We start from the raw sequence: 27,118 nt of genomic DNA, 5'->3' as shown, positions 1-27,118 counted from the left end.
AAGATCCCCACAGGAAAGCATTTACAGATACATACAGAAATGTGTATATGCATACACGAGTGCATACAGACACAAATGTGCATTCTGAACACACTAAGAATCCTCTTGCTGGAGCAATGTATTTTTTCAAAAACAAAAAATATTAACATTTCCTCAAAACTACAGAGCAAAAATAACTGCAGTAGGCTCCATTGCATTTTAATAGAAGGTGACACTAGACATTCTTTCTGCTGGATATTGCCTCTGAGTAAATCTGAGGCAAAGAAGGCAAGGAAGGAAACTCAAAATTGACTTTGACATGCATACCCATGGGAGACCAAGAATTTACATGTCATCTTTGAGCTTGCTGAGATGTCACTATAGGAAAAAGCAGTGTCAACATATCAACGTCTCTACAATCACAAGTAACGAAGCTGCAGCAAGAAAATCTCAATTGCTGTAGAAACATTTTGCAACTTCCTTACTTCTTAACAGTGCTAAATTACAAATACATGTGAAGTGCAATGAACAACCCATCAAAACAAACCCCAAACCCATTTATTTTTACTGATTGTTCTTAAAGCCATAGTATAAAACCCCATCTTCCCCTCTAAATTGGTTGAGAATGTTGGAGAAGCTATGGTCACAGCTGTTGTGAACTATGACAGCATCCACAGATGAGTAACAAATGAGGAGAATGCTCCAGGTGAGGGGAGACAAATCTGAAACTATACAAGCATCCACCAAGGCCTAGCTCCTTACAAGATAAACACTCTGTGGCTGTTACCTCAGATGATGATTAACAATCCTGTGCTCTGTGGCCCTGTTACATAAAGCATCCCAAAAAATATTGCTTAAACATGCAAGCACAGGTACTTTGTGTAGGTATAAAGCACATGCTATACAGATGTGCAAAGAACAAATGATAAGCCCATTTTCTTATGCTTATAACAATCCACTTATATATTGCAAAAAAAAAAAATATTACAATGTCAAAGAATATGATTAGCTATACTGCTTCAGATCTGTCCCTATAAAAGAAATATTTGTCTGAGGACAATTACTGTCCGTAATACCTTCCTGTCCATAACTCTGACCTTATGCTGATTAGAATTACTATAGTCTTTGTTTCCTGCAAGACTACAAGTTGGCTCAAATTATCAAGCATTATCTGTCCAAATGTGAATTCAATATGATTTAGAGTGTACACTAATTATTCTAAAATTATAAATAACTTAGAAAACAAGATGTATAGAACTTAAGATTTTTTCAGATTTCACAGCAGTAGTTGTAATGCTGTCATAGTCTAGCATTCCAGTGCTTAAAAAGAACTACCAATATTTAAAAATGTAAAGGAAAAAAGTATAAAACAAACAGGGAGTGTGTACCAATAAATGGTTGTATATTTAACTACATTATACACATAGAATGTAATTCTTTCTAACAAACTGTCCATATGAGAGTAATAAAACTTTTGTTCAGACTCGAACACAATACTGTAATGTGGACGGTGCGGAGCCTGAAAGAACTGGTTTGTCATTCATAACCAGGGCAAAGTATGATGGCCTATGTAAACTATTTCAAAAAAGCCAACAGCAGTGGATGGTTTCTGTCAAGGGAATAATTTGTATCCCTGGTGTAGCATGGCAGTCTTGAAAAGATATTAAACCTTTTCCACTACAGCCAGATTGCAGAGGAAGTGGGGCTCTACTTTTTTACACAGCTGGAATGTAGGAAAGATTGAACCCATGAAGGAGACAAATCCAGCCCTGTTCTTGGAAATGGCTTTGTTTAAAAAACAAAACAAAACAAAATATCAAAATTAATCAAAACATTAATTGGCATTCTGATGAATGAATAATGTTTTCTATGAGCAGGGGAGTCCTCCTTCCTGCATACAACGGCAGTGGAGCATGCCCTCATCCAGAGAAGGGCAACCCCTCCCCTCCCTTCAGCCTCTATTCCCATTTACTACCACGGTTGCTCTCTGTAGAAGCTTTCTTTCTCCTGCTCACTACAGACTTTTCCAGCACTAAGGGCACCTTGAATATGCAGTAAGTCTAAAGGTACCTTTCCAATTGCTATGTAGTCACAGCAATTTAGAGTGAAACTTACATTTTAAATTAAAGGGGAAGAAAGGAACAAAAAATTAGATACCCTATTGGCATGCTGAAAGCAAACCGTTATCTGGACCTGAGTATAAATAGTGTCATGGGTTGTGAACAAATTGCTCACAAAGAACAACTGAGATGCAAGTTCAAAATACTCTTCTCCAGTAAAAAATGTTCAAATATACACCTTACTTTTTAAAGAGCACTGAGATTTTGTGCTCTAACACAAAACAGAGGAGAAGAAAGGCTGAAACAGCACACTTCATTACCAGAGAATGACTCCTCCAGGATTTCTCTAACACTGAAAGCACTAAGAAAGGTTTAGAGCATGAGATGTTCAACGATGTTTACTGAAATTTTACTACAATTCCAAAAAGTAAGATTTAAAAAAAGATATTGTTGCCAAAATATGCTGGGTGCTCTACATCTGTATAGCTAACAAGTAAGAAGCAGTCACTGTCAGGTTTGCAGAGTAACAAAAGCAGACAGCAAGCAGATGGAAGGTAAGATGAAACAAACTGAAGAGTGGTGCAAAGTATCTGTTTAGAATACCTGCTATGTCTGGAGAGAGAGAAAAGGACCATCAGTTTTTCTGGTGTTCTAAGGAGAAATCTCTGCAAAGCAAATTACTGTAGAGGAAGCAGCACACAAGGAGACAATCTGAGAGTGAGACTGCAGTCATTCATGACTTCTGTGTGGAGTAATTGTGCAACCCACAAATTACAGTGAAGACAACCACAAAAGGAAGAAGAAAGTGGAGGCATTCAATGCCTTTTTTGCTCAGCCTTTAATAATACTGAAAGACCTTGGGCTGCCTGGTCACCCAAGTTGGAGGACCACGAGCATGGGAACAGTGACTTTCCATTTGTGGACACTAAAATTGTAAGGGACTAGCCGTATCAGGAAATCCATGGGGCCTGATGCGATTCACTCCAGTAGCACTGAAGGAGCTAGCAGATGTCATGGCAGGATCCCTCTTGACCATCTATCAAAGGCCTTGGGAGTCTGGGGAGGTCCCCGCTGACTGGAAGCTAGCCAGTGTTACTCAAATGTACAAGAAGAGCATGACAGAAGACTCCAGGAACTACGGACAAGATTATACTGGGTACTATTGAAAGGCATTTAAAGAATAATGCAATCATCAGACACAGGGAACATGGAACAAAGGGAAAGTCCTAGTTAAGTAATTTGATACCCTTCTACGACAGGGTCATCTGCCTAGTGGATGAAGGGAAGGTGGTAGATGTATTTTTTCTGGATCTTAGTAAGGCTTTTGATACTGTCCCTCACAGTATCCTTCTAGACAAGCTGTCCAAACACGGGACGGGCAGGTTCACAGTGCACTGGGTGAAGAACTGGCTGAAGGGCAGAGCTCAAAGGGTTGTAGTGAATGGGGCTACATCTGGCTGGTGACTGGTCAACAGTGGTGCTCCTCAGGGCTCAGTTCTAGAGACAGTTCTGTTCAATTTTTTTATTAATGATCTAGAACTAGGAGTTGAATGCACCATTAGCAAGTCTACTGATAATATGAAGCTGGCCAATGCTGCTGACTCTCTTGAGGGACAAGAGGCCTTGCAGAGCGATCTAGATAGATTGGAGTATTGGGCAATGATTAATGGGATGAAATTTAACAAGTCCAAATGCCAGATTCTGCACCTAGGACAGAGTAATGCTGGGCACAAGTATAAACTGGGAGAGGAGTGGCTGGAGAGCAGTGCTGCAGAAACAGATCTGGGGGTGCTGGTGGGCAGCAGGCCCTACGTGAGTCAGCAGTGAGCCCCGGCAGCCAGGAGGGCAACCCGCACCCCGGGGTACATCAAACACAGCATAGCCAGCCAGTCAAAAGAGGCAATTACACCGCTGTGCTGGTTTTGGCTGGGATAGAGTTAATCGTCTTCAAAGTAGCTAGTATGGGGCTACGTTTTGGATTTGTGCTGGAAACAATGTTGGTAATTCAGGAATGTTTTAGTTACTGCTGAGCAGTGCTTGCACAGAGCTAAGGCCTTTTCTGCTTCTCACACCACCCCACCAAAGTGGGCTGCAGGGGCACAAGAAATTGGGAGAGGACACAGCTGGGGCAGTTGAGGGAACAAGAAGGAAAGGGGAGATGTTTGGTGTTACCTCATTTGTCTTCCCAAGTAACCATTAAGCATGATGGAACTCTGCTTTCCTGGAGATGGCTGAACACCTGCCTGTCCAAGGGAAGCGAAGGAGTTTTTTTGAATCTGCTTTTTTGCTTTGCTTGCACGTGCATTTTTTACTCGTTAAACTGTCTTTATCTCAACCCATGAGTCTTCTTGCTTTTACCCTTCCAGTTCTCTCCCCCATCCTACAGGGAGGTAGTGACCAAGTGGCTGTGTGGAGCTTAGTTGCTGGCTGGGGTTAAACCACAACACCCACTGTATTCAGTGCTGGTGCAGCCTTACCTTGAGTGTTGTGTGCAGTTCTGGGCACCACAATTTAAGAAGAATGGGATGGTACTCCAGTATGTCCAGAGGAGGACAACAGAGCTCACGGAAGGGCTGGAAGACATGTCCTATGAGGAGCAGCTAAGGACTCTGGGCTTGTTTAGTTTGGAGAAAAGGAGGCTGAAGGACAATGTCATTGCCCTCTACAGCTCCCTGCAGAGGGGCAAGGAGGTGCTGATCTCTTCTCCCTGGTATCCAGTGATAGGATGCGCAGGAACGGCTCAAAGCTGCACCAGGGGAAGTTTAGAGTGGACATTAGGAAGCATTTCTTTACCAAGAGGGTGGTCAAACACTAGAACAGGCTTCCTAGAGAGGCAGTCAATGCTCCAGGGCTGCTAGCATTTAAGAGGCATTTGGATGATGCCCTTAACAACATGCCTTAACTTTTGATCAGCTCTAAATTGGTCAGGCAGTTGGACTAGAGGACCCATTGTAGATCCCTTGCAAATGAAAATATTCCATTCTATTTCAACTACAGGAGATGCTCTACTTGGGTAGGGTGAGTTTTAAACATATAAAGCTTGATTTTTCCTCTCTTAATGTTTCCTAACTTATTTAGTTGTTTAATCTCTACTCACCTGGTTTACTTTCAATTACAGGATTATTCTCTTACATAAAATAAAGCACATACGTGTTCCAAAGTTTGGTGGTGGATGAGTGAGCTGTACTACTGATTCAGACACTGTTGCTCATGTGGTATCATATTGAATGTGGACACAAGGGGGAAAATATCTGAGACATATCTGAATTAAAACAATACACAAGGAAATGAGTATTAAAAAGCAGTAGCTGATACCACAACTGAGGCAAGAAGCAAAAAGGCAAGAAATACTAACACATCTTAACTATGGTGCAGTAAAGCAAAATATGTTCTTTTCCTTTGTACTTTTGAGGGCAAACACACAGATGGGTCAATAGCTGCCTTTCATTGATCCAGGTTTGTTTATATTCATACACCATGTAAGGCTGGTAAAATCGTCCTCTCTGCCACCAGGATAATGCTTCTTCCCTGAATAAGATGATTCCTGAGCTGATTCAAGACCACCAGCAAACATGCTGGTGGGGATAAGTTCCTCTGACACTGCAGTGACAAGAGCTGTAAATGCCTGTGCTCATCTCTGTCGTTTGGAGAAAAAGCTTTTCCACACTTAAGGCAAGCAGCACCCATGAAGCAACACCAGTGGAGTGTGCACACACCTCACTGCCACTGAGAGACACAAACGAACAAATGTTCAGTTGGCCCGTGTCCTAGGAGTGAAGGACTGAAGCTCTTCCTTTCAGCTCTACCACTGGCAATGGGCTGCAATACTTTTCCAGAGATCTCCTTCACAATACTTGGCTTCCATAAGGCAGAAAAAATGTAAAATGTGCCTTTCAACTGCACAACCGTATAGCAGCATCCAGTTCAGCTTGGAGAGGAAAAATCATACTTTAACTGTGATCACAAACAATTAGTGTACAACCCATCTTGAAAGTACGGAGTTTCCTTCAATATATTAGTAAGATGATTCAGTAGACAAGCTTAGCAGATATTTTATTTCACATTCGCTGTATGAAGAGCAGCAGAGTGAGATGGTCTACTTAATTCTTTTTCATGTCTAGTTCCCTGGTGTATACAAGTTGTTTCCTTTAGCTTTTACATGTAGCAGGCTAGCAACACAAATTATAGAAATAACAATTATGTGCCTAACTGGATAAAACCAAAAATCATATTTATTTGCTATAGGGATCTGTCTTATTTTGTGATTTTACAAGAAGAAAAAACATACTACAGACAGCATTTTAGCAATATAGCAGGTAAACAATAATCAGAAAGAAAAGGAGAGTTAGTAACATGTGAGCAGTCATAATCTCCTTCCACAAAACAGAGAAGAAATTGAGTTAGTTGGGAACTCATTTCCAGAGACATGAATCACAAGATGTATTTAAGATGAACCACATATAGTAACAAGTTCAAGTGAGAGGAAAACATCACAACTAAGGTAAAACAAAGTTACACCTTATAAAGAAAGAGATCACTACCTTTTTATGAAGTGCATGGAATTCACTATACCTCTTCTCCACAAAATGTTTCCTTCCACTCATCAACACCTCTATTTTAAAGACCTGAAAATTATAAATAATAAAAACATATAAATAATAAAGAAGACATTAATGTTACTTGAAAAAACAGTTCTGTGACATGGCTGTGACTGCACATTTTACCACAGTCATTCCAGCAGGCAGTCCCAAAACAAACCACGACGACTCATGAGGCACTGAAGTACAACAATGATTAAGAGGAAGCACAGCTGAATATTCCATTAACAAGTTTGTCCAACAAACATACAAAGACACTGGGTAAGCTTGGACTGTACACTGTGCATTAAAAAGGAAGCATTAAAATATTCTGTTTCAGAAATGTTTAATACATTTTGAAGTAGTGAAAAGTATTTTAAAAAAGGATGGTAAGAAAAAAAAAAAGAGAGAGAAAAGGAAGAAAGATTCATTCTTTTTCCCTCTTACAGTACAGCATACTAACACACACATGTTCAGTAAGAACTTGATAACAGATGCAGTACGTTATGCATGGAAAAGAAGAAATACATGCAAACACTATATCATAGGTTAATTTCCTCCTAACCTACAAATTCATCTGTAGTCTCAGTTGAGCTTGTGCTACTATCTACACCCTAGGAAAAAAACCCAAACCACCCACCACAGCCAAACATGGCAAATGCTTGTTTTCTTTGTATGATACATGTGACAGCTTTTGTTGCTGCCTCTGGAAGGTTGAAAGGCCAGGAGAAGAAGCTCTCTGGATCCACTAATTAGTAGTCACTAACATGACATCTTCTTGATTCTCAGGTCACTGGGTCAGTTCTAAGGGCAAGTGATGAGAAATATTTTTAAGCAGTCAAGAAAACACGGTCTATTAAACGAAGTCAAAATCGGCAGAAAAGCAATACAGAAAAGGTGCCTGGTCTATCTAGGAGTTCTTTGTTTTCTGTTTTACTTGGAAAATGCTGGAAATAATTATTTCCAGGACAATGCAAGATGATGTTCAGGACAGACTATTACATCAAGACCCAAGACTTCAGCCAAATAAAAAGTTATTTGAAATAAATTTGCAGTGATTATGCCTGAATGCAGAAAAAAGGGGTGTCTGTCACAACATGCCCAGCTAGCATTGATCACAGCAAACACACAGAAACCATGCTGGATAAACACTTTCTATTGTCCACTACAACTTGCCTTTCAAAGAGGTCAAAATGCTATGGTTTTCACTCGCTAGCCAAATCACATTAGAAACAGACAGCATTTTATTTAATCCAGACTGAAATGTGTCTACCTTTGTTTGAATGCAGTACGGATGGGACTGCAACCATTTCATACCAATGTTTACATTACCAAAATTAGTTCAGATTATTGAAATAACTTGTGCTACATTCTGTCTCTTTGAAAAGGACTGTTTCTGTGTCCTAACTGCTGTAAGCAGAAGACCTTGTTTGGGTGCACTGTCACGTCCATCTGCGCGCACCCCCTTCCCCCGCCCCCCAGCCCCCAAGTTTAGACTATTTTGGGAGAACAGCTATTGGCTATTGAACAATTTTCTTCTACATGTGAAAATACTCCAAGGCACCCTTAGGAATATGTTATAAGTTGAGAGTTGTAAAGAGAATCACATGCAAAGAAAAATCAATGCAGGCTTTTTTCTTTAGTTGAGACTTAATGTCCTAATTATATGAGAGAAAAACATTATTTCCATCATATATTCTACACACTGTATGAAAGAAATAGTTCTACAAGGACAAAAAAACCTGCTTTGGATTGCACAGGAAAACTGCTGTATTGAAGAAGTTTCAAGGATAACTTGGTGGGAAAAATGGGTAACAATACAAAACTAGTTCAGTCAGAAGTGGCCGTGAGTCACTTCTCATGACTCTTGCGAGTTGCAAGAGTTTTGAATTAACTTGATATTAAATCTCCAGGAATTATGAGCAACTCACAGCATCCACTTACATCTCAGTCAGCTAAGAGCCACCATGCTACTGTTGGTTTAGCACTTCTGTTGGCTATAGGGTTTGCCAAGCAATTTGGAGAAGTCTGAGGGGCTCCTGACTGAGTTGTAAGCACTCCCTTGACAGGTAACTCCCTTTGAATCACAGCTTGGCTTGTGTAGTCTCATTTCAGTTTTAGTCATATATGCACAACTTCAGAGTAACGTCTTTCCCTCTGAAGTCTATAAACCCATTATTTCATAAATAGTTGGAATACAGGGGGAAAAGGAAATACAAATCCCACTGTGGATCTTCTGTTCAAAGCACGTATCTATTTTGTTCTGTGTTTCATCAGTGGTTAAGGAATTACAGAAATGGCTTCAGAACACCAAAAAGTACACAGCATTTACTCATCCTCCTTTTTAATCTTAGTAAAGTTTTAATTACTGTTTCATAATTTTTGCTATCATGACACTAAAAAATACATTTGCTGGTCACTTTCACAGAAGACATGAGAAGAGAAAACCACAGCTTCCCGTACACAGTGATATAATTTCCAAACCCACAAATCTTCTACCTTTACACCTTCAACTGACTGTACCAGTATAGAGGCTTTAACTTTGCCTCCTACCATCCAGAGCCCTTGGTCCAGCTTTAGCATCCATCTAAAATTTACAAAGCTGGACAACAGATCTGCTATGCATGAAGCTGAAAATTACTGTTGGAAAACAAAACCTTGCAAATGGCATTTCTAATCACTATGGCATCTGTACTTCAGAAATATAAAGCAATTTGTGATAAATAAGTGGACAATCTTTAAATGCTTCTGTTTAATGCAAATCTAAATATTTATTTGATTTACAAATTAACTTACAAAGCAGAAAGGCAAGTAAGTGAAATAACACATATTGTGCTTATGAACTTCATATTAATAAATGACTTTATTTAGACAGCATAAATTCCAGATTTGCCTCCTCACTCTTTTCAGATCACAATTCACAAGAGCAAACTAAATGCACAGAAGTTAGTTTCTATGCCACTATTTCATATAATGGCATGGCTTTAAGCGAAAGACAAAGAAACATCAGCTTACGGGAGAGAAAAGATCACTTCATGGATTCAAAATAGCTATAGACAAATCTCACACAAATTTAACTGAGCAGTTGCAGGCCCTGACACAAAAACAATGTAAGGAAACTGGTGAACATAGACTAAAGTGCCAAAATAAAGACGGAAGAACTATGGGGGAAAAAAGGCAACAGTGCAAGGAAATTACTTTTCTTGTAAAAATGTTCATGTTCTATGAACAGATAACTCTGAAAAGACATACAACTTTTTATAATTGACACTTAGTTAAGTGAAAAATTCAACAATTAATCACTGAATTAGACAAGTAAAATGCTTTTCCCATAGTCATTGAAATACCAGAAATAGATCTGACTAGGATACAAGGGACCACAGATATGAAGACACCAATCAGAAAACTCTTTATGGAGTACTCTGAAACTAGAAATGTCTCACCTTTCCTGGTTACTACCACAAGAGCTATCAACAACGTTTGCACAAAGCCAGGAGATCATTATCCATTAAAAGCATTCTTCCAATAGAATATAACCCACATACATGATGTATGTACCAGACACCTTTGGACCAGCTATCAGTATGAATAGTGTTGATCTTTTGCATAGCAGAAGTGCAGATATTCCACTGCAATTCATAACCATCAAACCTGTGAAGGAAACTCTTCAAGAAGAATTCCTCAGGTTTTTGTTAGCAAGATAGTAAAAACTTTCAGGTCTGACTACAACACAGATTTACATATAGTTTGGGTTCCCCCCGCCCCACCCCCGCAAAACCCCCATTTTTTGCTTCTTGTCTTTGCCTCTACTTTGTTCCAATGACATGGATTATATTCAGATCTTGGAAACCATTTTCTTCCTTTTCTATTGTTAGCAACTCTGCCTCATTTTGCCATTTTCCTGAATTTATCCATTTCTGATTGTTAGCAAACCTCTAACTGAATGATCCTTTTTTTCACAATTTTCAAAAAGAATATTTTTATTACTCTTGATGCAGAAATTAGGCAGTACTATGCAGTAACTAAATTGGATTATATATGGGCAAACAATTGGTACTGTATGACTATGAATTTCCAAGACAGCATAAATGGAAGAAAACAGGAGCCAGTAAGACATACAAGAACCACCCATGCCTTCCTGTAAGCCCACTGGTGTTATAAGTGTACATCAAGAGCTGTGTGGTAAATAAAACCATCCCCCTTCAGTTCTTACCCAAGTCAAATGCTTTACTGGACAAAAGGACATCTTTTATTTGATAATTTAATGCTAAAACATGCAGCTCCGGTTAACTTCGTCTCAAAAACCCAGGAATGATCCATTTACCAAAAAACAAATACAAGAATGACAAATATGACCAGGAACACGGAGGAAAACTAACCAGAATATTCAACTTCTCAGCTCAGTTTTCTATTACATGAGAAATACACAGATGGCACTTTTATATTCACTCATGGAAATTACATTAACTACACAGTTTATAATTATCGGAAATTAATACTATCACATTGTCCATATTTGTAGATTGAAAAATGAATTGCAAAGTATCAAAACTTCAGAAAAATCGTAGCTGAGAAAGTGATTTGGGGCAGACTTGCTTAGAATGAGGAGATACAAAAACCAGAAGCAGAAAAAAAGTTTACAGGAAACAGATATATGTGTCTTAACATTCACCAGCAAAGAAAACCCCACAAAATCCTAGTATTGTGCTCTTCTCTCTCAAGACCAAGCTTACAAACACTAATTCTATTTAATATATTACTTACAGAAATAAATACATCCCTTCAGATGCTTCAGTATGCTTGACAGACTTTTGTCCGAGTAACAGCTAATGCTTTCAAAGTGTCAAGGAATTCAACACTAAACCTTTGTTATATCCATATGGAAGGAATTCCAGAGTTAATGAAATGACAGCTATGGTCCATGAAACACTAATGGAATTTCTATGACTTTAGTGTTTCATTATTGTTTAGACAATGGCAGATTTTCTCTCTCAGTTGTGCTACGACTAGAACAAGACCATGGCATTTAGTAGACAGCACAAGATTACTTTAAACCTATTCCTATCCAACCGACCTAGGGGAAAAAATATTCCACACAATCAGTAAGAGCACCTGGGTGGTGGTGGTAACCACAGCTGCATGTAGCTGCAGCAACAGTTTGGCATCGCAGGGGTGTAAGTGCCTTATGGCACTTCTCCATACTTCTGAATGCCCTTCACAGCAGAGGCGGAGACAAGGACAGCATTCAGAGCCAACTCAAACTTCAGAGCAGCCTTGATAAAACTGAATCTCGTTATCCCCCAAATGAAAACAAATTAACTTATTCTGACTTCATCCTTTGGAAGGTGGGGCAGCAGAGTTCAGTGGGCACCGGGCAGCTCAAGGGTGCGGAGACAGGCTGACATCAGTCACAGAGGCATGAGGTGAGGGAAATCTCCCTTTTTCTCTCCTTTCCAAACACATTCCTCCCAGTTCTAGATTTCCCCTATCTTGCACCCACTTTACTCTGGGTTATTCCCACCACGTCCACTTGCTGAGACTTCAGATCATCTGCCTTAAGATGCTTATAGTCACCTCTTTGCCTCTTCTCCGTAGCAATTGCTCTTCCCACACTACACAAGCAGCCCCTACACAAGTTCCTGCATGGTCTTCTCATTAGGAACATGCCCCCTTCCTTTGCAGAATTGGGAAACAAGTTAGGGCACAGTAAAGAAAGAAGCAGAGCAGCCCTGAAGATCCCAGTTTGCTCTGTTTGGTTTTGCTGGGGACCTAAGAAGGGATGAAAGTGGCTGTAGGAGACAGTAAAGGAAAAGAGGCACAAGATTAGGTATTAGAAACTGAGAGTAATCAGTGCTGGAGGGGAAGATGAACAAGGGGAGAGCTGAGCACCATCCATCCTTCCCAGTAGCAGTCATCACATGTGCTGAACATTTTTTCCTGATGGCCATGAAAGCAGGGAGAAAGCAGGAGATGCAGGTGGGCAGCTCAGCTTGCACGGACATTTGGAGCACTGTCCACAGGCAGGCAAAGGGCCCACAGCTACCTCCACCTCCCTGCTGACCCCGGCAGCTGCTTGTTGTGCCTGTGGTACCAACCTCCAGCAGTACAGCTCCACTCAACACAAGTGTTTCACTCTTCCTGGAGGGCCCCGAAGAGATTCAGATCCATTACGGTATCCGTTACAAGCTGTGCTTATCTTAAAGTCAGCTCAAAAGTTGCACTGGCCCCATAAACCACCCCTGTCCCCCACCCCAAGCACTGCCATGTCTCTTATATAAAATCAGACTGTTTCACTTAGTCCCGATTACAATGTACAATATTAAGTTACAGCACAAGATAAAAAGTACACGGTTTTATTAACTATGGAATTCAAGGCTTGCCATTATGCAGTTATAACGCTGCTTTATCCTGAGTCTGTGGAGGAGAAAGATCATGTCAGAGAAGTGAAACGTTCACTGCAGAATTTCCAAAGAAATTTCCCAACAGCTCCAGCCTGTGTGAATTAATTACTGGACCCCTCCTGGCCTGGAGAAGCAGCCTTACTGTTTATATAGCACAAAAGACTTTCTGCTGTGACATAAACCCACTGACAGGACAAATACATTGTTTCACTGACCCCTCCTGCCAAATCCCACGTTACCGCAGTCTAACTTGGACCTTTCATTACTAAAACCAGAGACCTGTACCTAAGAACAATCACAAGCATATGTTCTTGTAAACATGGTTTACTTCAAATGTCTCCTCACTAATTTTATGTAACTTTCAGCCATTCATTTACCGAAAAAACTGTCTCTTCACTAACAATTACCAGTGTTACTGTTATTAGTACCTACCTAAACCAGACTTCTGCCTCTCCAAGAACCTTTCAGCACACAGTTTGCCTTTCCCACAAACACTACAAAATAATTAAGGATGTTCCCTCTCTGATGTTCTTTTGCAGTATGGGCCTCCTCCACTCAAAAAATGGCACAGTATTGGGAGGAATTACATAAAAAAGGTGTGCATAGGACTCAGGGGTATTCTTCCTGAAGATGGCCTTTGAGAAGGGTATGTCGTATTGCTTAGGGTTTAGAGGAAGAGGTAGTAAAACAATTGATACTGCATCCCCATCAGTTTTGCAATTCCTACAACATGGGAAGCTCGAGGGAGACTTCTACAGAGCTGTCACTGTTGAATGAAAGAGTAGCTGACATATAAGAGTAAGTAGTTTTCTGATTTTTTCAACTCTCTCTAAACCAATCTTTTCCAAACACATGGTTCATAAAATCCCATAGGAACTTCTCTGTCATTTCCTGAAAAATAACTTACTCGGCCTTCCAAGCTAAAAAGCCTCTCCCTTGCCAGCAAAACACTGACTGTGGAAATCCAATTTGTAATCAAACCAAGAAGCTACAAGATCTGACTTGCTTTTGATATTTTTCTTTATTAGCCCTGCAGAGCACAACTGTTACTCAGATGACACCCTTTTAAAATCTCGTTGTCACTGTGGTCATCTATTTGGCTAACTTTCTTAGAATCAAACTTGATGAAAAACGTGCTGATCTTTTACTGAAAAAGGAAAAAGTTCCTAACACATGCTAACGCCTACAGTTACAGAGAGAAAAAAATGCTGTGCTGTGTTTGTCCATCTGGATCAACTCAAGGTCTCTTATCAGAAGTGTTCTACTAATAGAACAACCATGAGCCTTTTTAAGGAAAAGATGAACTTTCCAATAGAAATCGTATAAAATTGGGATAAAATACTTGAATATTGCAAAAACTAACTGACAGCAAAAGTATATTTACATGAAACAGATGGATTCTAAGTTTGATGAAATATAAGGTCTCTTCTATTTTGTCACAAAATCCTTTGCTATTTTATCTGGAGAGTCTATATAGTCCTCTCACTTCCCAAGACAGGATGTAACTCCTAACCACAAGAAAAGTGCCCCCATATTGCAGCCAACTAACCGCAAGAAACTCTTTTTTTTGCAAGAGGCTAAACACAAGACTAAGTTGTTGGTTCTTTTTTCTAGAAGCTTTAAGTCTGTGCTACTTCGCACTTGTATTTGCTGTCTGGAAAACACCTGGGTCACCTAAGACCAGACCTCCAAAGCATAGATGTTTTGTTTACAAACAAAAAAGTCAACTGATGTCAGAGAACACTTTTTAAAAAGTATATACACAGCAGGGTGATGAGCATTACTCTTCAAAGGAGCTGTCTTTGCACTGTCTCATATTCCATGGTATGTCTACCATGGTATGTGCATTTAGCCTTTTCCTCTGCTAGTGATTAATGAAACACATATGAACATGAAACACAACAGTATTTAGTCAAGTTACAGTATACACAAGCTACGAAAAATCAGCTCCAAATTCTTCATGGTAAGTAACAGGGGAAAGAAATACTGTATATCCACATTGCATCTTTTCTTATTAGAGTCCCTGCAGTAATCCATCTGAGACGTCTCTGCTCCCCTTTACCTGTCAACATAAGTAGTCAACAATCATCTGAACCATTTTTCAAGAGCAATAGTCAAAGGAGTTTGCTTTTCTAAATGTCCGTGCAGCTTAGCAAAGATCCTTCATATATTACTTTTAAATAATGGGATCACCCTGTCTTCAGCCCCAAAATGGAGGATTCAAACATTACTCTGTTAATAATGAAGATGAGCAGTGAGGATACATGTGTCATTTTCAGGCATTTCCATTTGAAGAGTTAATGCATCCAAACCTCCACTAAATTAGTATTGGTCTGCCTTCCAAAATGGAAACCTAATTACCTCTGCTATTGCCTGCCACCTGTGTTATTCTTACATGCAACTGCCAGCACTATTTCAAACATCAGCACTCATTTCTGAACAGAATAGTCATCATATCAATTTATCTGAGAATGCCATCCTGCTCACCAAAGGTTTCCCTTGCCAGGTTAATCTCTTTTGAATGATAATTCAAACTAGGAAAAAGAAATAAGCTCAAATACCTGTAAGGCAGTTTCACTTCTTACTGGACTAAGCCTGCTGTGACTGAGACAAGACCTGAAACAGGTTACCAGGATGTGGTTATCAGTACAACCAACTGCAGAAAACCAGATGGTTCTTCACATGCAAGGAGGGTGGAGAGAATAGAAGTGACAAACTCAGCACAACTACTGAAGAAAATGCAAGAGCACCTACCACAAACAGTGCCTGAAATTATGAAAATATTATATCCAAATTAAAATTTAAGTTTTTAAGCTTCTGAATTTACATGCTGTGACTAACAGAGCATTTAAGTTGTAGTTGGCTTGGTGGTTACAGTGAACGTACATATTCTTGAGCCAGATTTAAACTTGTTCAGATACTGCTGGCTGCATAACAATAGTAGTAGCATGAGCAGCACAAGCTGCAAAAACTGTGGCAAGGTCTGGACAAAGCTCGGTGCACCAAGGGGACAAGCCTGGCTCCATCCCAGCTACACCTGCAGGAGCTGCAATCAGCAAGATGCAGGCATCCCACAAAAGCAAGCAGGGTAAGTGTGAAGTTCAGAGGAATGCATGGTTCAGATTTGACTTGAACACAAGGGAAGAATGCAGGAAAGAGAGAAATTTATTTCCTATTTTGCTTTCCTTAGAGTTACAGTATAAAACACAGCAAGCAGTAGTGGAATTGCAGATACTTCAAGCAGAGCTGTTGGCATTAGTGGAGGAGGAGCTAAGGCAGCACAGAATTTGACTCAAACACCCCTATCTGAGAAAAGGTAAAAACTACACTGTTTATGGCGACTACATACAGTGCAATTATGTCAACATACTGCACAGGTTCAAAAGCAGTAGAAATACTAACACAAGCTGATATCCAGGATAATATATATAATTAAAATATCCTATTAGCAATTTTGTGATACAAGATTGAATAACCTATCAGAGAACACTGGCTGTACAATTAAATATTTATCATTTCAAAGACAATGAAAATTGATTCAGTGAGAATTATGTTAATTTCCAACTGGTCTCTCAATCACTTGAAAGATAGTGAGGCAAACATAAAGTAATTACATGCCTGCACATGTATTCTGCCAGATAAAGTATTATGTATCCAACACACTTCAGAAAGATTTAAAGTAAGTTATAAATTGAGTCTGATGCTGGAAACATGGAAATAAAAGCATGCATACTGCAAACAAAGTGAGAGGACATGGATGATTGAAAATTGTGCTAAATGTTTAATTGCTGGCTGTGCTTGAACTGAAGATAACACAATGCACCGATCTCAAAATGTTAAATGAAAGCATCAGAGTCAGAAAAATGTCATTCACAGGTTTAAAAAATCTGTGACTGCCTTTTCCTCAAAGAAAAAAATTAAAAGACACAGCCAACCACAGACTCCCAAAGAACCAGCTTGGCTTGAACTCTTTTCCTAAACACAGCGCTACGAGGAAACAATGCCCATATATTCATTTTTAGCTGAAATTTGAGAGTCACATTTCGTGTCCTGGTTCTTGGGTCTAAAATAAACCTTCACTTATTGCACTAGAAAACCCTGGATGTTCATCACCTGAAGATGCCAACCAAGTCCCTTATTTAAATACATACAGACTTAAACCCCTAAATTCAGTTGGACAAATTCAAAAGTACTATCTAGAAAAAGATTACAGATACCAGTAAGAAAGATACTATGTGATACTGTCACAGATATCACCCCTCCTCTTATTCTGAGGCTTCAGACTTTCTTTTGGCCTTACTATGAACTTCGTGAAAACTTCACTCCCCTATACAAACCTCATCTATTCTTGGCATTTTCCTGGTTCTCACCTTTTGTACTGAACAGAAAAACGTTGCCATTTCTATTCACACAAAACACTGCCATAAATAACTTATTCAAGTATTTTTTTCTGTGGCAAAGGCTCTATTATTTTGAGTCTCCAGTGCCTGCCTGTAGAAGGAATGTAAACTTTGCTGAGTTTACCTAAGTTCTTGGTTGCAGTGAAAGTTGATTCTTCTATGTATTTACAGAAAGTGCTAGTTTTCTATTTACAGGGCAGAGAAGATGCAACTCACCTTATCCTTTACCTTACCTCCAACTGCCTCAGCAAGCAACTGCTTGTCTTTCTGTACAGCCTCTGTCCTACCTACCTTTTCTTTCACTCAGATATGTTTTTCACAGGTAAGAAATTTGAAGGGGTAACAAAGGGACATTCACCTGCATCTGCTGATTCCTCACCTTCCTGCTTCATGCTGCAGCTCACACACACTACTGATATTTTTAATTAACATCTCAACAACATTTGAAGAGGACCCAAGATGGAGAGAATTTCATAAAATATATCAGAAGAGTTAATGGCAGTGCTAGGAGTAACTAGAATAATCTAATATTTTCCACTACAAGACTGTTCTCACTTACACTTTTCCCAGCCTTTAATTTTTGGGCTTAGATTTTCCATACCAGGTATGCGATTCAGATATAAAATACTTCTAGAAAGTTACTGCTGAGACAGTCCAAACAGTTAAAGAAAAATATATTTTACTTTACCTATGCCAAAAAAACCAATCAAAAACCCAAACGCAACCCAAAACAAACCCCATACCATTTCACACAAATTGCCTGAAGATGTGGACAAGATGACCTGGGAGACAGCTGGGAGGCAAAATTTGGCCAACCCATAAACTTCTGAAAAAAAGCCCGACTCCTAACAAAACTCTGCACAGAACATGTGTGTAATGCAGGTTTTCCAATGGCACGAGCACTGCCAGTGCTATGTTATTTTTACAGTGTGTCCCTACCAACTAGAATGTTTATGGCATCTCCAAAAGTTAGGGTGAATTTCAGGCCTACAGAATACTTTTCTACAGTTCAGGAGCTGCTATGATGTTAGGGAGCAGAAAAAATACTGGAGGATGGTTTTAAGTTTTTGTAAAAACAGAGATGCTGGATAGGAATCTACACAATGGCACGGGAACACCTGAAAAGACAACACTGCACTACCACTAAAATAAGCAGGCCCAGAAAGAGCAGAAGGGGCTTTTCATCTGAAGTACTCTGGCTCCTGTAACTTTGAACGCATAATTTCATCATGTATGACTGAGAAACATACATCACTGCATCTGCTTGCTGTGAATAAGCATTGTTGACACATGGCATCCCTCCCTCCCTCCCTCCACTGCTGATGGGGGCAGCTGGCTGATAAAAACTCAAGCACCTCTTAGTCTAGAGACCTGTACTAGGGACCTAAAAGCTCCTCCCACTGGTAGTATGTCTGGGGCAGTACCTATCCAAATGACGTATTCCCTTCCCTTTATTCCCAATCACCTGCTCAGGGGTGAAAGGAAGGGGAAAACATTAAGAAACAATGGTTGTGAATTTAAGTGCTCCCAGTGTCATTTAACCTTTCCACACAATGCAGCCCAGCTCTTGCACACACTTGCAGCAGTCAGTGGCATGCTGCTTATTCCCACTAAGTTCTGCTTAGCTCAGCAAGCAGGACTGAGAGTCTCATGGGAACGAATGCACAAAGGATGACATCCTTAGGGGCTCTTTCCATGTAAGAACTAGAACACATATAAAAAGGCAGGAAAACCGTATGGAAAGTATGGCTTCAAGATTAAGGCAAATGTCACCTGTCACAGTCACCTGGAAACTTTAGGTCTGAAATCCAAGTACTTCTGCAATGCTGAACAATTTATTTCATGCATTTTCCTAGGGAAACCTACTTGGGCATGATTCAGAGGTCAGATTTAAAGCCCAAGCTCTCAGAGACCCAGTGGATGCAGAGCAGAGATGTACAATGGGCTTACACCCATGTAGACAGCAAACACATCCCACCTCACAATACTGTTGTACAGGTCCCTATTTCAGAACATGAGAAACTAACCCTGGCACACACTTGCTTCTTCCTGATCTTGTCAGGAAGGCTTTTTAATAAGAATTGCACATAAAATGTAAGGACAAAAACCCCAAAAAAACCCACCACCAAGCCTGGCAAGTGCACACACAAGCCCAAATACTTTCTAAAGTCAGCTCCTCGATACACGGCCAGTACTGGTGTCTAGCTCATTTAACATGATAACATGAGAAGTTGTATTGCTACAGGGACAACTGTTGTTCTACACAAAGTTCCAACATTTCTCAGCTCCTCCTTCAGCGTACATTAAAAAGGTGGAGGTGGAAACAGAACAGCTATTCCACAAAATGCAATATTGATTTTTCTACCTGAGGAAAGAGACTCTCAGTGAAAAAATATCTCTTTGCTCCTCTACCTCATGAGAGAAGAAAAGTCTCAAAACAGACGTTAACCTGCAAAACCATGAACTACTGCAGAATTTTACTCTAGCCAGTGTTTTTGGCCTACATCGACACTATGTAACTGAAAAATCATCAAATAGTATGCATACTTTAGATATTCTTGAAGTACATAAAAGGAAAAAAAAAGTTGTTTTTCTTCAAAGCTTCTTAATCACTGCATTTTCTAACAAATAATGAATGAAACAGTGGAGGATTTTTAAGTAGAACAAACTCTTCTAGTTATTCTTTAGCACCACAGAAAACAGAGCAAAAAAATCCATTAAAACGTGTAGTAAAAAACTACTAGTTATGAAAGGATGGTATAGTCTTACTCCTATATTACATGTTAGCTTTGTAAGATCTTGACAATTAATTCTACATGAAATTGTAATGTCCTACTAAAACCATATATAATATCTGTGACAGTAAAGACTGATAGGATTTGTAATGGTTTTACAGGAAGATATAAAATATTAACACAATTTACAGTGACAAGATAACAGTTCTAAAATAATTTCAGAAAAAAACTAGGTCTTGAATGCTTTTGGACATTTGTTGTTTTATGTACATATCATCCAGCATGTTAAGTTTCAAAAAAGTCTTCCCTCAAGATATGTCACCACGTGAATCTGCAAAATAAATAGCTTGTTAGCTTGTAAAATTCTACCCACCAGAAATCGAAAAAAGTATCGTAAAATGTATAATCCTATTCCCAGACCTTTCTTTGCACTGAAAACATTTTCTATCTTTTTTTTTTTTTTTAAAAAAAAGAACCAATGGAAAATTACTGCATGCAAAGTTCATTTTTTCTAGAAAAATATGACTATCACCAGACCTAGTGCCAAATGTGGCTTATTTAATAGTTTCATCAAAAAGCCTACATTAGATAAACACTGGAGCTGGGGCCCAGAGAGGCAGTAGAGAAAGCTGAAACATGGTAGGACAAGACCCTGCGCAAACGGACCTATGCTGGCCATGCTTTGGGCAGGAGTGGGGCTGGGGGGGTGCCTGGACCTCCATGGGTCCCTGTCAACCTAAATGATTCTGATCCTATGACAGCTCTTTCCAAGTCAGGATGAAAAATAGAAAGACAAAAATAATTAAATAAATTGCTTCCTTTTCTGTGCTTGTTTTTTGGAAGTGGCAGACAGGAGATACAGTTAAACATCCATGATTTTTCCTCTGCCACAAATTTGTACAGTTTTGTGTTATTAAGCAGCAAACTGCCCTTCAACTTTGCAGAGTAACTACCTTGAAAAGTTACATTTATTCTGATTTATCAAATGATATCCTGAACCTGTTGTTTCTGTGAAGATCCTATTGCAATATTTTGAAGAAGGTGGGTAGTATGGGAGATGATAGGAATTCCCACTATCTTCACACACTGTTTATCTTCTTAAAAGTCATTAATCTTTCCCACCAGGTACAGGAAAAAATAAGGTCAAAAGTCACTATTCGAACAGTAATTTATTCTCAATTGACAAAATCCTTCATAAATTACAAATAATGGTGGTTTGCTCAAACAGCCATTCCAGAGAGCCAAGACATGCCTCACCTTTGTGGTTCTCTCCATTTCCTCTTGTGACTCCAGTAGAGTTTTCTTATACATTCATTATTTCCATTCCAAGCAACTCAAAGCAAACTATTATTAAATGTGTAGCATGTAAGTGGGACTGTACTGTTGGGTAGAAAAAAGGGTCTCCAAAAAGGGTGAGGATATTAAAATAACTTTGTTAGACACAGTGCCTATTCAGCAGACAACTGAAGCAAAGCTCAAGCTCAAAACACGACAGAGGATGAGAAGATAACTGAATGATCTTTACCAATAGAACAGCTCAGTTACTGCATGAAAAATGAAATCATGTGGAGACAGAACAGTAAATAAACCTGGTTTAAAATACAGATTTTGTAAGCACAAGCTTTTATATCAAAGTAACAATACCTACTTGCAAGATGACCTATTGTACACTGCAAGACCTGTATACATTTTACAGTTGTTCAGTTTGTTTTCTTTTTAAATTTTAAGGTACCACAAAGCATCCATTTATTAATGAACACACTGTACTTAATAAAAAAATAAATTTATAAATACATACATTGCCTGCTTGTAATAAAAGGCATATAAAATATTCAACATATCAGGAATGGAAGTCTGAAAATAGTTTTCATGGTTTTGCTTATTCTTACAATGGGAATACAAATTACTTAAATTTTAGAGAGAAGTCCCAGTAATGACTAAACAATGACCCAACACCTCATCTCCTCTACCCCCTTCATACAAGTTGGCTCACAGTGCTGTCATGCCAACCTCAACAAACATTCTTCTGCAGACTATGGTCCAGTTTAAAGTAAGAACTTAAAACATGTTTCTTCTTCCTCTCACCTCCCACTTCAAGGTATTTTAAACAGTGAAAAGTTGTACTTTCTAGACTTTTTGTTAATGCAAAGAAAAAAAAGAGGTTCTCTGACTGAAAAAAACCTCAAGTGACTTGCTTCCAAATCAGATTTGTACTGTCCCCTCTCAAGACACCTATTTACATGAAATCTCTTATAGTTTCTCTGCCTGTATAAAATGCAGATGCCACTGCACATCAGGCCTGTGTTTGCCTCTTTGCACAGACAGTCCAAAACAGTTTTCCTGATCTGTTTCAACTTGAAATGTTGTCAATATATGGATTGTCTTGCTTTCTAATTCAGTGAAAAATCTAGTTTTCCATTAGTCTCTGCCTTTCTAATTTTCGATACAGCTTTACTAAATGTAATTATTAAAGGCAGATTCAAGAAAGCAATTACTGAGCTACTGGTTTGTATCTCTGAAGTCTTAATAAGGAACAAGAAGTTGAAGTGACAGAAACACTGCAAAATCTGTAAATAAAAAACCTCCAAACATGGCTATGTGTTTACTTTCATATATAAAATACACAGAGAGAAAACACAGAATGGTATGGAAAATTGCTACGACCTGTATACTTCTGAGGTGACCACACAACTCCCTGTCATCACAGATGAGTTTTAATTTTTATATCACTGTGCAGTGTACTAAGACTGCAAATATATTTCAGAACTGTTGCAGAAACAGCCCTAGGAAGAATTTTTAAAATACCATATCAAAGGTGGGACTGTTAACAATAGGAAAGCAGCATTCTACCCTCTTCATTTGGGCTTTTTCGATATGTTCCAGAAATTACAATATTTGGAAGGGTTACACTGGACTATGAGATATCTACTTTCACTGGCCAGTATTAACAACCAAGTATTCAAAGTAAAATAAATGTGATTTTGGAAAAAAAATAATTAATAGGTAGAAAATACGGTAGATTGTTTTAAACCTAAAAAGTACCCTAAAGCACAGGAAAGCACTAAGTTGCAGCAAAGTCCTCTTGCTAGCTTCTAGAGAATTTCAATAACTATTCTCAAGATGTCTTAGTCCAGACACACACCACAGCTAGAACATTTTCCCTCTGTGTAATGATTTCTTCCACCCTGTAAGTCGATCATCTCCCTTTGCCCCCAACAAAAAAAAAAAAAAAACTGGGTAATATCCTGGCTGCAATTAAGTCAGTAACAAAAGGTCCACTTAACAGCTGCACCTTGACCCCATTCTGGTTTTGTGACAATTGTTCTACTATACACATTGACACTGTTGTGAAATCTTTTTGGTCATTTTACGTATCAGAAAGAGTGACATTTCTCATTTGCAAGGTAACAATTCTGGCTCCGAGTGAGTTCATAAGCCAAATTAGAAATCAACTCAAAACAATTTTCTGATTTAAAATAAATATCAGCCTACACAAGGCTTTCCAGCAGCCTCCCTTTCAGCACAATAGTTCATCATATGCAGTAAATTAATTCAAGTATGCTAGCAGAGTAGCAATTAATGACTTAGTGTCACCTACTTCACTTTCCATTGTATCCATTTGTAATCACTACAAATATATAATCGCAGATGAGCACCTAGCCACTCCTTATATACACAAAGGTAAGTCACACCAAATACTTAACCATATAAAGGAAAGGTAGAGGTAAGACCTGACCGATGTCTGGGGAAATAGGGAATACAGTTAATTTAGAGTATTTTTGCTTGGCTATTCTTAACCAAGATTCATGCCTTTCTCAAGAAATCTGGTCTAAGTTTTCCAGCTGAGGACAACTACTGTTTGAAAGCCCTGTAGAAAACCCCTTAGAGATGCAGAGGTGATGGTAACCTGACAGCACAAACTGAGGACTCCAGAAGTCAACAGGAATCACGACTCCTGCTCTGAGACCAGGCCTTTCAGCTGAGACATCCTGGTGCACAGCAGTATGGTGAGTGACGGGTGAAGACCAAGTATCTGGTACATAAGCACTTGGCCACATGGCACATGCCCAAAGCCTGCCACAGTGGAAGCACAGTACCAAATCTGAGGGCTCTTGAGCTTTTCTTCATACAAATCAGGCCTTGGTGTAACAGATAAGAACACTAAAGCACAATAACATTATTAAGGTAGCAAAACCTCAACTGGATATGATAGGTAGCTTCCCCACACACCTGCATACACGCAACATCATTACACCATCACCCCCCTATCTTCTCAGCAGTTTTGCCAGCAGCCAAGACAGCAGGGTAGAGGGCAAGCTGGTATCAGTGAGATCGCCGTTACACGTAGACTAGAGTGCAGATCTCTTGGCCAGCACACCAACAGGTGTTACTTTAGATCACTAGAGCCATGGATTTTTTAGAAACAGATTTAATTTTACTAATATATTTACTTCCTCTTGAAAATCATGGCATCCATGCTTTCCTTCTTATGCAGTAGCAAATATAGTAAAGATGTCTATGCTGCATAGGAAAGATCAAACTAACCCTCCAGACAAGAAGTCAAATACCATGCTCCTGTTCAAACATCTTAGATGTTTATCTAGCCCCAACCCTCTACCACAAAACTTCCTCTCCTCCCAGGAAACTGTGGCCCAGAACTTGTGTTGTAAACTCATTGTAAAATTGGAGTAAGAATCTGTTTCATAGTGTAAGACCCATAATACAGCAACTATAAACTGAATAGTACTAAACTTTCTACTCTTTGTACTAACTGCTATGGCAGTTGATCCTCATTGGAATCATGAGGTATAACCAAAAAAATTCAAAGGAGGAAAATATACATTTCAGCTACAACTCCCCACTATGGAATATAAGTACTTTCTTCTTTACTCCCCTATTGCTAATTTTGAAAGTTTTTTAAAGTTTCTTCAGAACTGAAAAAACCCCCACCCACTCAATCACCCAGTCCCCTCCATTTTCTGATTCTGTGGTGAAATATTGAAGAACTGAATTCTCTGACGCTTTGAAAGAGTATGCTAGCATAAACAGACACTTTACCTATTGCATGCTGCCCAGGGGAACATTTTCAGCATCTGTTTAAACTTCTTTCATTTTAACAGCAAGTAGGACCCAAGACTTAGTATCAAAAGACAAGAATAAAATAAGAGGCAACTTGTAAGTGGGTCATTTAAAATACTGTGTTCAGTGCTGTCCTGTAATACAAAAAGCCTTTTTTTTCTCTTCAGTCTTTTTGAATGATTTGACTTGTACGAGCCACAGTCGTTTTGTTGCATGCTTACAGAAAATGAAAACTCTCATCTGTAGCAATATCAAATCATTTATACACAGCAGACATCAGCTGTCATTTCTGTCTATCCCAGCAGTACACCCCCCTCCCACACTTCTCTCTTTAGTCTAGGTGAGCTGTCAAGTTTCTAGTTTCTGACGTGTATTTACATCATTCAATGACATCTGACAGTAGTGAAAGGCCACAGAAAACTGCTTATTGATCAGAGCAAAACTAGTTGACGGAACAGATGAGGTTGTATCACAGAAATGCAGCCACACTCAGGTGATGACATTTTGCTCCCTTGTATACAAGTGCTTAATGGAATACAACTTCATTATATCATGCCACTAGTGCTTAAAGAATTGCACAGTTCTCATGAGTGTTTTGTCTACGTGGTGATGAGGACAATCTATTTGTACTGGTACCAATGTCTTACTAACCTATTTTGCTCATGAACACTTGCAAACTACCAGCCAGTGTGTCCTGATGAATATACTAAGAGACACTGAAGACTCAATCTTGCCAAAATCTAATTGAGCTGACCTTTTAAAAAAAAGATGGAATTACCATTTAGGGAGCCAGATCTACTTGAGATTTAGTTCTGCAGAATTCTGTGCTGCTTAGTAAAGACATTTTAAATGACCACTTTTATGCTTGGGACTGGTACAGTTTCCCAATGGAAGTAATAACTGATCATTAGTATTTCAGAGGTTATTATATCAACTTGCATGAGAGTCTTTCAAATTGTATTGATTTAAATGCTGAAGAGTTCTTAGGCAGAGGCTCTCCACACAAACTGTCCTGCATTCAAAATATTTATTTTCTTATTTTTATTATTTTCTTCTTTTTGCTGTCTTGAGTAGAAAATCACATCACTGTAAAGTCATTTTCCACAGAGTAGCCTGTAAGGGTACAATCACAGTATACAACCATTCCTTACAGACTCTATGTTTGCATTAGCAGTCTTAATTGGAAAACTCAAAGCAGTTTTAGCACAAAGTAAACTACAGTGATTCAAAAAAGCCAGCATTACCTGAATAACTTGAAATCATGAAAATTCTGGTACACAGTTCACACCAGACCTCAGAAGAATTTGCTTTCCAGTCATATCTTACAGTAGCCAGGAAAAGTAGGTCTGTTGTATGAAGAAAAAAAATCCAGAGGGGGAAAAGATGCTGATGGTCCAAAGTTGCTCTTCACAAGACCTAGGTGGTACTCAGCCTAAGTTAAACAGTTTTCAGGTTCAAAACAAAACTACTGGCCACCAAATTCTTGTCATTTCAAGGGGAAAGAGATAAAAAGACCCAGTTCTGAGATAAGGCATTTCCTATTCCTTGATTTAGGCAAGCAGCATGAGACCAGAGGCTGACTAAGTCCAAGTCCTGCCCAACTAGAGAAATTCAAGCTTTAAAAATAACACAGAAATGCTTTTGAATAAGGTCTTAAACAAGCAGAGTACATCATTTGCTCCTTCTCAGTAGAAACAATGTGGACTATCCTACATGTGACTTATTAACAATGAAGGAAAAAGATGAAAGCAGTCTTGCTCTTTTCAGTTTGATTGTATCACTGAAACTTCTGTCAGACAAAAAGAATGACTGTTAGAAGTGTCTTGTTCTTCTCTTTGTGTTCTTGTGATGCACCTACTGCAGAAAATCTAGACTTTTACTTTCAGA

At 39.0% G+C, this 27,118-nt stretch overlaps 1 protein-coding gene across 1 annotated transcript in view; it reads right to left on the bottom strand.

Moving 5' to 3' along the window:
- The window catches only part of SNX24 (sorting nexin 24), a 92,288-nt gene that overhangs the window by 40,625 nt on the left and 24,545 nt on the right, over window positions 1-27,118 (bottom strand). The window contains exon 2 of the mRNA XM_040579578.1: window positions 6,581-6,664. Within this exon, the coding sequence (XP_040435512.1) occupies window positions 6,581-6,664 (84 nt within the window). The remainder of the gene's footprint in view (window positions 1-6,580; window positions 6,665-27,118) is intronic.

This window comes from Falco naumanni, chromosome Z, assembly GCF_017639655.2.
Source record: "Falco naumanni isolate bFalNau1 chromosome Z, bFalNau1.pat, whole genome shotgun sequence".
Lineage (NCBI taxonomy): Eukaryota > Metazoa > Chordata > Aves > Falconiformes > Falconidae > Falco > Falco naumanni.
Note: the sequence above shows the minus strand (reverse complement) of the source record. Positions and strands in the feature narration are given on the sequence as shown.